The 13,031-nt window shown below is 33.7% G+C and overlaps 2 protein-coding genes across 7 annotated transcripts in view; both read right to left on the bottom strand.

Annotated features, from left to right (window-relative positions):
• Positions 1–9,501, bottom strand: part of ece2a (endothelin converting enzyme 2a) — a 142,325-nt gene extending 132,824 nt beyond the window's left edge. For 5 of the 6 annotated variants that reach the window (XR_015478910.1, XR_015478911.1, XR_015478909.1 and 2 more), the window contains exons 1-2: positions 9,446–9,501; positions 9,064–9,227 (exon numbers count right to left, since the gene is read on the bottom strand). Coding sequence is in view for 3 of the 6 variants with exons in the window: in XM_087241374.1 (XP_087097500.1) it covers positions 9,064–9,223 (160 nt within the window). In the remaining 3 variants the exon portion in view is untranslated. Of the gene's footprint in view, positions 1–9,063; positions 9,228–9,399 lie in introns of all 6 variants that reach the window. The other variant, XM_087241375.1, reaches the window with a different exon arrangement.
• Positions 1–13,031, bottom strand: part of klhl24a (kelch-like family member 24a) — an 802,375-nt gene that overhangs the window by 582,144 nt on the left and 207,200 nt on the right. The window lies entirely within an intron of this gene.

The following is a 13,031-nucleotide window of genomic DNA, read 5'->3' as shown; positions in this document are numbered from 1 at the left end:
GGTGCAGTCCGGCTTTACAACATGTTGTGTCTCTCAAGAGGGTAATAAGGAAACAAAAAAGAAAAGAAAAAAAGACGACGCTGGCAGAGAGAGAGAGAGAGAGAGAGAGAGAGAAAGAGAGAGAGAGAGAGAGACTCACACTCATTCTGACCAATAGTGACTCATGAGTTTTCCATTCAAAAATGGTTCATTCAAAAGTCAGTGCCTTCAAACTGTTTCACTGAAGACGAAATGAGATTGTTCTGACGCACAACAAAAGAATACTTGAATGCATCTCTCTTTCTTTGATAGCTTGTTCACTGCAGCGGTGAAACCAATAGCAACGGAGGAAGAGAGAGAGAGTGTGTGTGTCCTGCTGATGGCATGCTGGTATGAGCTGCAATGGGCACTTCAAAGCCTATCTTTGCTCTTTCCATTCTGTCAGCAGTGACTCTAATGAATGCGAGTTTGCCCACTGACTGAGTGGAAAAAGCACACACACACACACACACACACACACACACACACACACACACACACACACACACACACACACACACAAACACACACACACACACACACACTTGAGTAGGCATAAATACAGGTACTTACACAGGTGGATATACTAGATTACAGGAATGCTCTGTATTTGATTCAACTCTGTCAGCTACATGCTGCCATATACCATGAAAACGAGCGATCACTCAGTAATTATTATAAAAAGTGTGACATTTAGTCAGCCTCATTTATTTCCAAACCTGCTTTATCTCTGCAGAACCCATTAGTATTTGTTTTTGTTGAAGTCATGTTTGCTGCCATTGTAAGTAAAATAATAAATACAAATTATAATTAACAGGTAGAAAATGTTCTTTTGTGTTTCACAGAAGAACGCATACAGGTTTGCATCAGAGCAAGTAAACTATGAAATTGGTCACACTTTATTATAATGTGCAATTTCCGTCATAAATCATTAATTATACATTTGGCTTCAATAAGCTCGTATTTTGCTGGTTATTAATAGCTAGTAAGTTATAGTTATATTAGAAGCAACATATTATTCATTCATTCACCTTCACCTTAGTCCCTTTTGTTAATCTGGGGTCACCACAGCAGAATGAACCTCCAAATTATCCAGCATATGCAGAAGCCCTTCCAGCTCCAACCAATCACTGGGAAACATCCATACACACAACTATTTACACTCATACACAACGGACAATTTCTCTAACCCAATTCACCTATAGGGCATGTGTTTGGACTGTGAAGGAAACCGGAGCACACGGAGGAAATACACGGCAACACGGGGAGAACATGCAAACTCCACACAGAAATGCCAACTGACCCAGCCGGGACTCGAACCAGTGACCTTCTTGCTGTGAGGTTGACAGCACTAACAGCCAATATCTTAATAATAATAATAATAATAATAATAATAATAATAATAGGCATGTAATAATTCAGCAGTTAAAATTTAAACTGAAGTGTTAGCCAAAAAGGTTTTTTAGGGTATTTATCATAATTACAACTATTTTCATAACTAATTAACTCATTATTACTAATATATTATTATTACCTATTATTATATGTTATCTGCTTGCAGCAGGTACAAATTAATGTATAAATAAGGTGAGTGAGATGATTTACATTTATATTCATCCTCCTCGAGTTATTTTAGAAGCAATGGATTATTCATTCTTTTTAAAAAATTGTTGGCTCAGTCCCTTTAATTAGCAGGGGTCGCCACAGTGGAATGAACCGCCAACTTAACCAGCATCTGTTTTACGCAGCGGATGCCCTTTAAGCTGCAACTCATCACTGGGAACACCCATACACACCCATTCACACACAAATTCACTTACCCAATTCACCTATTGCGCATGTCTTTGGACTTGTGGGGGAAACAGGAGCACACGAACAAAACCCATGCCAACACAGGGTGAACATGCAAACTCCACACAGTCAACTGACCTAGGCAAGGCTCGAACCAATGACCTTTTAGCTGTGAGGCAACAGCGCTACCCACTGCGCCGCCCAGCAATGTATCATAATCTAATTATATCCAAACAGCCCTAAAATTTTCACAGATGAAACCGTTTAAAGCAGTTTTATTATGGTTTTATTGTCATTTTACTTCAGCAAAGATGCATTAATTGACAGTCAAACCTGTTTTTTTAAATTACAAATATTTCTATTTTCTGCTTTTTGACTTAAGAACAATGCTAAAATTTCAGCTTTGCCATCACCGAAATAAGTTTCTACATAACACGAATATAAACGTTTTTTGATTAGAGTAATATTAAAAAATATGCTTACCTTTTATTAAATATAAAAGGCATTAAAATTACGGTTTCACTGTCTTTTGGATCAAATAAATTGCCAAACATTTCATATGTTCAATGCGTTTATCCTTGCAGACAGATTAACCACGCCGAGACCGAAGGAAAAAAAAAAAGTCCAAAAAAGGTAGGTTTTCATGCATATTTCCACTCAAACAAACCTTTAGGAACATTACCTATGAAAAGCAGTTCATACATCATTTCTCAGGTCAAGCTAAATCCCTGAAAAAACATAACATTGATATGCAAATTTACTGATGTTTGTGACATCATAACATGCCCATTTCCAAATGATCCGTTTTACACCATTGTTTCCATTAATGCTGCTGGAATTCATTTGTTTATATATTTTAATCAAGTTTTTCATATGCTCCACACATATCAGCACTGCCTTCTCCCTGTGACAGAATCTGCCAATGCTAACTGCAGGGATTCCTCTTCTACTCATGCAACAAACAGTTACACAACCATCGAAACTTGAGACACGCAGCCTTAACAGCCTGCTCAGGAATCTGCCCCCAGCCAGTGCATTATGGGTAAGGACTTATGTTGTTGTGGCCAGTATTCTTGAGCAAGAAAAAAAATAAAAAAGAAAAGAAAGATTCTATCTACCCTGATGCATTAGGCATGGTACGTACACACACACACACACACACACACACACACACACACACACATACACACACACACACAGTTGAAGACAAGGACAAAGAAAATTTCGTAACAAATTAATCTGTGTAGTGGCAGTGAAAGAAACAGAAAGAGCCGGACGGAGAACAAACACTAACCATAAGATGAACAAGAAACTACAATATCAAACTCACCAGCAACACAACCGCAGCATTACATAAAGAAAAGACATTTACATTACTCGTGTCAGAGGTCACAAGTGAAGCATATGAGAAAATATGTGTGTGTATGTATGTGTGTGCGTGTGTGTGTGCGTAAGAAACTCTCGCCCTGTTACCCGGTTGAGAAAGGTCACAGAGAGAGTAGCTGTTATGTTTATGAGAGCCGACTGCAGAGGAAACATGATGTGAGTGTAAAAAGTGTGTCTATGTGGAGAGAGAGAGAGAGAGAGAGAGAGAGAGAGAGAGAGAGAGAGAGAGAGAGAGAGAGAGAGAGAGAGAGAGAGAGAGAGAGAGAGAGAGAGAGGCAGATAGAAAAAGGGTGTTTCCTCAAAGAGCTCTTGTAAGCAAATCCTGTTATTCTTTCAACATAAAACACATACAAGTATCAAACACTCAATTTAATTTGCATAATACGATCAATTTGCATTTCATTTAGCAAAATCAAAAATCAATCCTACCAAGTACAATCAAACCACCTCAGACTAAACCACATCATTTTAATTCCAAGGTTAAAGGGAACACAAATGAAGATATCTTGGAAAATGCTGGTTGCTGGCACCAATTGACTTCCATAGAAGGAAAAAAGCTTAAATGCAGGCACCCATCGACTCCCATAGTAGGATAAAGCTGGTTGCTGGCACTAATTGACTTTCACAGTATAGGAAAAAGCTAATTGTTGGCACTAATTGACTTCCACAGTAGGAAAAAGCTTAAATCCAGGCACCCATCAACTTCAATAGTAGGAAAAAGCTGATTGCTGACACCAATTGACTTCCATAATATAGGAAAAATTAGTTTTCCTACTATGCAAGTCGATGGCTGCCAGCAACCAGCATTCTTTGCATTGTCGTCTTCGAAGAAAGAAGAGTGGTTGAAAATGGGAGAGTAAATAATAAAGATCATTTTCATTTTAGGGTGAACGATCCCTTTAAACAACTAGTTAGTGATTTTCAACTATCCCGTTAAATCACTGCTAGTTATAGGAACCTTCAAAAAAATCTCCGCTGACATATTTACAACAAGAATCATTTAATGGCTTATTAAAAGCATCATGATTCAGCTACCATAATACTAACTTTCAATCTTTATTCTTTGCTGTTGTCCTTCAAACAATAGGTATCAATCATTCACTCATTCATTCATTTTCCTTCAGCCTAGTGTCTTGCAAAGTTCCAACCCCAATCAGATACATCTGGACTAGGTAATCAAGGCTTTCTAGAAACATCTTACATGTGTGTTGGGGCAAGTTGGAGCTAAAATCTGCGGGATATCGGCCCTCCGGAATCGAGTTTGGACACCCCTGGTTGGTCCCTTTATTAATTAGGGGTCACCACAGTGGAATGAAACACCAACTATTCCAGCATATGTTTTACACACCGGTTGCCCTTTCAGCTGCAATCAAGTACTTAGAAACATTATTGTAAATAGGCAACTCATTATATAACAGTAGTTTCTTCTGCAGACAATCAAAAATATATATTGCTTAAGGGGGCTAATAATATTGAGCTATTAAAACAGGTTTCAAAAAATTTAAACCTGATTTTATTCTAGCCAAACTAAAACAAATAAGACTTTCTCCAGAAGAAATTTTTTTTATAGGAAATACTACAAAAAAAATTCCTCTGTTAAACATTATTTGGGAAATATTTATATATAAAAATAAATTCACAGAAGGGCGAATAATTTTGACTTCAACTGATAATCGTTTTGATTAATCGTGATTAAAATTATAACCAAAATAATCGTCATTATGATTTTTCCCATGATCGAGCAGTCCTACTCTACTGCCAATTTAATTTATTCAAATCACCTAAACTGGCATGTCTTTGGACAAAGAGGGAAAGCAGAGCCCCCGGAGGAAACCCAAGCGAACACCGGGAGAACATGCAAACTCCACACTGAAATGCCAATTCAAACAGCCCAGGACTCGAACAAGTGACCTTCTCGCTGTGACGCAATAGTGCCAACCACTGAGCCACTGGGCCACCCCACAACAGATTTCATTTCATACGATTTCATTCATGTAAAAACATACAGCTTTTAAAAGAGGCTCAAATCCCACCCCTAACTCTATCCCTCATTTGGGGGATGAGCATGAATTCGATCAAATCATATTAAAAGCTTTATGGTGCAGCTCCTATAATACTCATTTTAAATCTTAATTCTTTGCTGTTCTCCTTCAAACAACAGGTTTTGCTTCATATGATTTCATTCATGTAAAAACATACAGTTACAGGAGCTCAAATCCCACCCCTAACCATACCCATCAATGGGGGATGAGCATGAATGAGATCAAACCTCACGAAGTGCAGTGAGACTGCATTGGTTTTACCTATTAGGAAGCAAGAATGCATTTTTTCAACCGTATTTTGACGTTTCTATTGAACCAACTGCACATATATAAGATTCTCAACATTATACATTTGCATAAAAATAATTCTTTCCGATTTCGTTTTGTCCAATCAATCCAAACTATCAAGAATCCCCTCACTCAAATCATGCTAAATCACAGCGTTTTAATTTCAAGGTTAATCACTAGTCTTTAAACGCTGCATTAGAAATGCACTTCATTGATCGGTGCTCTTTAAAGCCGCATGAAATAAAGCTCATCGCTGACCCACACTTGCCTCGAAACCAATGCGCTTTTATTATGCCACTTTAAGTGTGTGAATAGGGGCCCGTTTGATTGGTAATTGGATTGAGATATAGCTGAAGCGGTCCCTGGGGGATGGGAGCTCGTGTCATTGCATTGACGAGCAGATCCAGAGCTCAGAGAGCATGTCAGAGGTCCACACTCATCTCCAATACAGCAGCAGCTGAATACCGACTATATAGTTTGCGTGAGCTGAACAACACTGCCACACTGAGCCTGACTATAACACTGCAAGTATTGCAACTAATGTTATTAGAGCAATGGTCAACAAATAACTCAGCACATTGCTTGTCCACCTGCCAATATTATCAGCCCTCCTGTGATTTTTTTTTAAATTAAATTTTCAAATTTAACAGAGCAAGGAATTTTACATAGTACAGTAAAACTACAGTATTTTTTTCCTCTGGAGATAGTCTGATTTGTTTCATTTCGGCGAGAATAAAAATTGTTTTACATTTTTTTCTACACCATTTTAAGGTCAATATTATTAGCCCCCTTAAGCAAAGCTTTTTGTCAATATTCTATAATGACTTGCCTAATTAACCTAGTTAAGCCTTTAAATGTCACTTTCAGCTGAATACTAGTATCTTGAAAGATATCTAGTCAAATATTATTTACTGTCATCATGGCAAAGATAAAATATTATTCACTTATTAGAGATGAGTTATAAAAACTATTATGCTTAGAAATGTGTTGAGAAAGATCTTCTTTCTTTTAAACAGATATTAAGGACAAAAATATACAGGAGGCTAATAATTCTGACTTCAACTCTGTATACTTTTTTAATGATGAAGATGTCTGTATGAATTTAGAAAATGAACCACAAAAGGAACCAGGGATATTTCACAAAAAGAAAAAAAAAATACATTTACTGACTATTTATTTACTTATTCTCAGGTGATTCCAAACCTTTATCAATTGTTTATTATGTTGAAAACAAAAGAAGATACGTGGAAGAATAAACAACTGACTTGCTTAGAAGGAAAAACAAATATTACAGAAGTCAGGGGTTACTAGGTTCCGGCTTTCTTCAAAGTATCCTCTTTTGTGTTCAACAGAAGAAAGATATCAAAAATGTTTGACAACTGAATTGTGCATAAATTATGACAGAATTTTCAGTTTTGGGTGAACTATCCCTTTAAAAGGCATTTTGTAAAGTGATTCTATTAAGATTCACTTTTTCTTAAGCAGCTTTAGATGCCTGTTTTGCTATAAAAAACATGCCAATAACTGATCTAAAAAAACAGAAGCACATTAAGCTATTTCTTGATATAATATTTAATATGCATTTAATCAAATTTTATTGAAGTTTTTTTTTGTGTAGTGCTTTTTTTACATTAATGTTTGTTCCAAAGCACCAATACAAATGGTGCATGTTATTACATTACAGTCAAAGGTCATGGTGTTGTGAATAGTGTGGACAGTGTATACACATAGTTAACCTGCAGTATATATAGTGTTCTTTTCAAAAAGGGCATAACTATGTGTATAATACATTTTCAATGAGGTGTATTTGTGTACTGCTTAAGATTTTTTGTTGTCTATGAAGTCCTTGGAGTTTAATTTAACCTCGAAACAATGCCAAAGTAAAAAAGAAAAAAAATCCTAATGTCTGATTTTGCTGTTGTTTTGCTTCATAAGAGCTAACTTTAGCATTAGATGCCATGGGTATTAATTTTATTTTGCCTGAATATATGTTTGCTTGTTTTGTGACTCTAAAAATGCAAGTAGACACTTATTTGCATTGTAAGTATCACCAAAGACCACGGTTTAATGGCATTTAGCTAAAATTCACTTTCAATGTTCTCCTGTGGTACTCTAAGCTGCCATCAGAGTAAGCAAATGAACAGCAACAATTAATTTATGAATGATTTCAAAATGTCTTTTTTTTATTCCAAAAATGCTAAATTAGTTCTTAAGTTCTAAAACAAAACAAAATTCCACAAATTCAATCTGGAATAAATCTTTGAACAAATTTTCACTGTACACAATACCCTAAATACATTTTATAAAGGAAAGACACAACAAAATGGCATTTACAGCATGTCTCAATTGACAAAACACTAAAACCCATTGGCTTAACAAAGTTCTTAGTTGCCTGACCTCATTTAGCTAATTGTGCAGTCTGCTGTCAATACCTTAAACCATTTCACATGGTAAAACACAATGTGCAGATCTTACTTAAGAGTTTTCTTTTTTTAGCAAAACTCTAAACACATTCTCAAAACACATTCTGCACTCTAATGCACATGGCATTAAGTAGCAACAATCAAATCAAAATAGAGAAAGTATGTCACTGATTGAATGCAAACACTCTAAACTGATGTCATGTTTTTCAAATTAAGTGACACAACCGAAATAAGCAAACAGGTTGATGGAGGTGGGAGGAGGAGTGTCAAAGCATGGTTAGAAAAAAACTATGTGAAAGAACGAGTGCAATGGGCAGTTTATGAACTTATACCTCCCTCCATACTCGCCTTTCCTAAATCCGATTGAGGTGTTTTATGGAGAGTGTAGGATAGACAGCCCTACACCAGAGTAGATCTGCTGCAAGTCTTGGATTTAGGATGTGGTGATATAGGTGAGGAGTCATGTCAAAGGTTGTATATGGCACACAACACACACACGCTTAACCGTGGCTTTTGGAGAGACAACATTGCATTGTGTGTGATGTCAATGAAGTGTTCTGGCCTAACCCTGAACTAAGACAAGAAGAAGGTAATTGATCACGTTTCCACCTTTGATTTTTGTCCCTTTTAGTATTGTATACTGTAGTACAGTGCATTGTAGACTGTATGCTGTACAATGAACAAATTGTATGGGCCTGAACATTGAGATAAAAAAAAGTTATGCTCCCTGAGAACTGCATCTGTTTTGTGCTGTATTGTTTACTGACTACTTGAGAGTGTCAGAGTGAATAAATTGGTTTATTATTTGAGAGCAGTGTTTGATTTTGAACACATGTAAAACTGTTTTGAGACAAAAGTTTCATTTTATTTTACAAGAGAAGTCAGGGGTTTTGTTAACAGTGTTTGAAGGTGAGGTTTTGTGTTGGATTATGTAATAAAATGGAGCTAGGGTTCTTAAATTGTTTTAGTAAACGAGAAAAACTGTAAAATGTAACGAAAAACAATGCAGCAGCGCCCCCTGTTGATGATCCGCCATGTACACAACACAACAGTTTAAGATTACTCGTTGAATATTTAGTATATATGTAGATTTTGTATCGAAGTACCAAACTTACCCAGCATCAAAATGTTTTCTTCGGTTCCCACGTGTTGTTTAAGCAGATGCCCGAATTTGGTGAAGTCTCCGAACCACTCGAAGCTTTCCTCCGTCCTGTACCGCTCATTCCAGTAATCCACATCTTTATATCTGGCGTTAGAGTCCGGCAAATAATCCATATTTCTATAACACATAAGCACAAAAACATGCGCGTATTGATTACGGACACTGCTTGTAACTACTGTAAAAGTGTCTGTAAATAATTGGCATAATATTGGCTGATTAAAAGAAATGCTGATTTGGTGAATAAAGTCAGATGACAACATTTAAACAGAAAAAGCGCGGAAGCTCCTACCGAGTCAGTCTCGCTATATGTTTGACATGTAATTAAACGTGCTTACAAAACATTAGCAGGTACAAACAGAGGTCTGTCGAATTTCTGGACCTGACAAGACAGACACAACCCACGTGTGTTTTTTTATCATGAACTCCAACCTCGATGTAATCCTGACGTCACGCGAGAAAATCTAATACGATTTCAAAATAAAAGTTATATTGCAACTCAATAAATAAGCTACCAAACGAGCATAATTTCCACTAAATGCTCATTTTGTATTCAATATGACTAAACACTAAATCATTTACTTTGGAAGTGTAGTTACTGTAAAGTGTTTTGGGTTGACTTATCCAATTTTAATAAAAAAATCTTATTTCCAAAGTTTTGTATATCCCCAAAATTTTTATTCTTTGGTTACTCTCTGAACTTAGATCCTCCTCACTGAAAATGTGTTAATAATTTATTGATTTTCTGGCTAAATTTTACATCCATAATAGTACATTTTTCAGAAAGGACTTTGATTTATATGTGAACTTAAAATACTCCAACAATTATATTATGTAAAGCTATTTCTTGGTGTAAAACATTTAAACTTGGAATTTTATTTATGTACCCATTTTTGTCTCTTTGTTCATATTGTATCTTTGTAAATGTTCGTTCTAGCATAATAATACAAAATAATTAAATGAAAATTATTTAATTACACTATTTAGGCAAGGCAAGTTTACTTATATAGTCCATTTCATGCACTATAGTAATTCAAGTGCTGTACATGAACAGGAAAGAAGAGACAAGTATAAGAATGTAAAAACAAAGAATAAAAATGATTAAAAACAGGGAAAACCGATTAAAATTGTGTTAAAACAGGTTTTAAAAGACTAAAATAGTGTACTGAATTATATATTTGTTACACTATTTTCAGAATTTATATTTATATAACTTATTTATTCAGAGTTTAGTTGTGTACTGATTAAATAAATCCGCTTGTGTGTTCAGGCCTGTAGCCAGGCTGGTAAAAGTGGTGGTTCTTTTTCTCAAAAAGTGGACCTTTTTGAGGATATTTGGCTCATTTTCTATTTAATGAGGTATATCAATAGAAAAAAAATAGGAATATGTAAAAGTTTTATTAGGCAAATAATAAACTGGGCCAGCACATTCAACTTTCATGTATTTACGAATCACTGAAAACTGGACTAAAGCAATTTATCAGAACTTCTATGTTAAGCTGTTTTGACCATAGACTGTAAACAGGCTTATAAGAAAATAAAAACAAAGAATAAAATCATTAAAAGCAGATTAAACTGTGTTAAAACATGTTTTAAAATAATGAAATAGTGTACTGAATTATATATTCAGTTCACTATATTCAGAATTTATATTTATACAACTTATATATTCAGTATATTCAAAGTTTAATAGTGTACTGATTAAATAAATCTGCAAGTGCGTTATTTAAAAAATGAAGTGTAGATATAATAATAATGAAGTGTAGAGTTTGCAAAAGTAAAGTTGTACATCTATTTCACATATATTTATATCATGTATTTGTGAACTACTAAAACTGTACTAAAGCATTTTCAATTTACTAGAACTTTAAGCTGCTTTGACCAGACTGTGAAAAAGTCTTTGACACAATCTTTAGAAATCAAGATGAATTGAAATGAACTAGGCATACAGTATTAGCAAACATGCACTGCCACGGCAAGCACTTGCAGTCACAATCAACAGCATCACTTTATTAGAGACACATCATCATTTGACTGACCATAAAGACTATTATCAGCTTTTTAATGGATGATTGTCTCTCTTTATAGGAGTATTCATTTGCACAATTTGCAGGTTGTTTTATTTGCATACAGCAATTGTTGTGCTAATCTTCATTAACGATGATTGTCTTGCAAACTGATCCAATGTCTGTAAAACGTTGATACAACATTTTGAATACGTGAGGGGTTTATGTAAATTAAATATTCCATGGACATGTACAGTGCTCTGGAGCTTATCTGGAGCTTATCTAACAAAATAACTTACGATAAAGGTCTAAAAACAAGCACAGCCAAATTAATAAGTTTTAGAAAATTTAATACATATTTAAAAAGAGGAAAAATCAAGAGAAGCAAAAAATAGAAAAATTTAGTTGAAATTTTGTAGGTTGGAATTTTTCAATATTTTGCTTGAATTTAAATGTATTATTTATTATTATTTCTAAATATGTTTGGTGACTAAAATATTATTTTAACAAATATATCTGTTCAACAAATCTGTTTTGTTTAAACGCAACAAAATGTATTATTCTCTGTAAAATGGATAAAAATATTCATTTTCAAAATGGGCTGTACTCAATTATGCTGAGCACTTTATATTAGGACTGGAAAAAAGTATGCACAGCTATACAGATGTAACTTTTTTGTCTGTTACATGGCAGGCAGGCATGCATTATATATATATATATATATATATATATATATATATATATATATATATATATATATATATATATATATATATATATATATATATATAAATACAAACTTTGAATAGATATATAAAAATCTATGAAATAATACTTATAAAAAAACTATTATATCAACTATCTTTTGTATAGTTTGAAATATATATTTTAAATATATTTTTTATGGGATTAATAGGATACATGGAGGATAAAACCTGCATAAATAAAACTATAAATAAATAAATACACAAATGCCTGCATAAATAAAACTATGTATAAATGAATACGCAAAAAAAATTAAAAAATAAATGTAGGCTACATCTACAAATTACTGCATAAATAAATGTGCTGGCAGGCAGACTAATAATTAAATAAATTACACAAATGTTGGGGGAATAAGAAATTGCTGAACTGAAAGTAGAAAAGAAAACACTTTTAAAACTTTTTCATACAATTTTCTAGTCTCCTTAATGTGATAACTGGATGACTTTATGGATAATTGTACAAACAGTTGTACAATGTTTTACGACGTTGCACTACAAATTTACATATTCATATGTTGTCTTTCGATATGGAAGACGAAACCTGCAAAAACAATGAATAAATAAATAAACAAACAAATAAATAAATAAATATATAATCCACAAATTACTGCATAAATGAATATATAAATAATGAATAGTGCGGGCATATAAATAAATAAATGAATGTTGGGGGAATAAGTAAAAGCAAAACTGAAAGTTATTTATCTGCCCACACTATTAAATACTTATATATTCATTTATAAAGACTTTGTGAATTTTCATATATATTTAATTGTTTGTTTGCGAATTTATTTAGTCATTCATTGTTTTATTTAATCAGAAATGTGTGGATTTGTTTATTTACTCATCATCTGGATATATATTTATTCATTCATTGTTTTATTTATTCAGAAATGTATGGATTTATTTATTTATTTAGTTATTATTTATTTGGGTATTATTCATTCATTGTTTTATATATGCAGGAATTTGTGGATTTATTCATGTATGTGGGTATTTATTTATTCATTGTTTTATTTATGCAGGAATTTGTGAATTTATTTACTTATTTATTTGGGTACGTATTTAATCATTGTTTTTTTATGCAGAAATGTAGTTATTTGTTTATTTATTTTCTTGTTTGTTTATTTATTTGGGTATTGATTTATTGTTTC

The sequence above is a fragment of the Danio rerio genome, chromosome 2 (genome assembly GCF_052040795.2).
Source record: "Danio rerio strain M-AB ecotype USA chromosome 2, GRCz13ab, whole genome shotgun sequence".
NCBI lineage: Eukaryota > Metazoa > Chordata > Actinopteri > Cypriniformes > Danionidae > Danio > Danio rerio.
The sequence above is the reverse complement of the archived record's forward strand: the minus strand, read 5'-3'. Positions and strand labels throughout refer to the sequence as shown.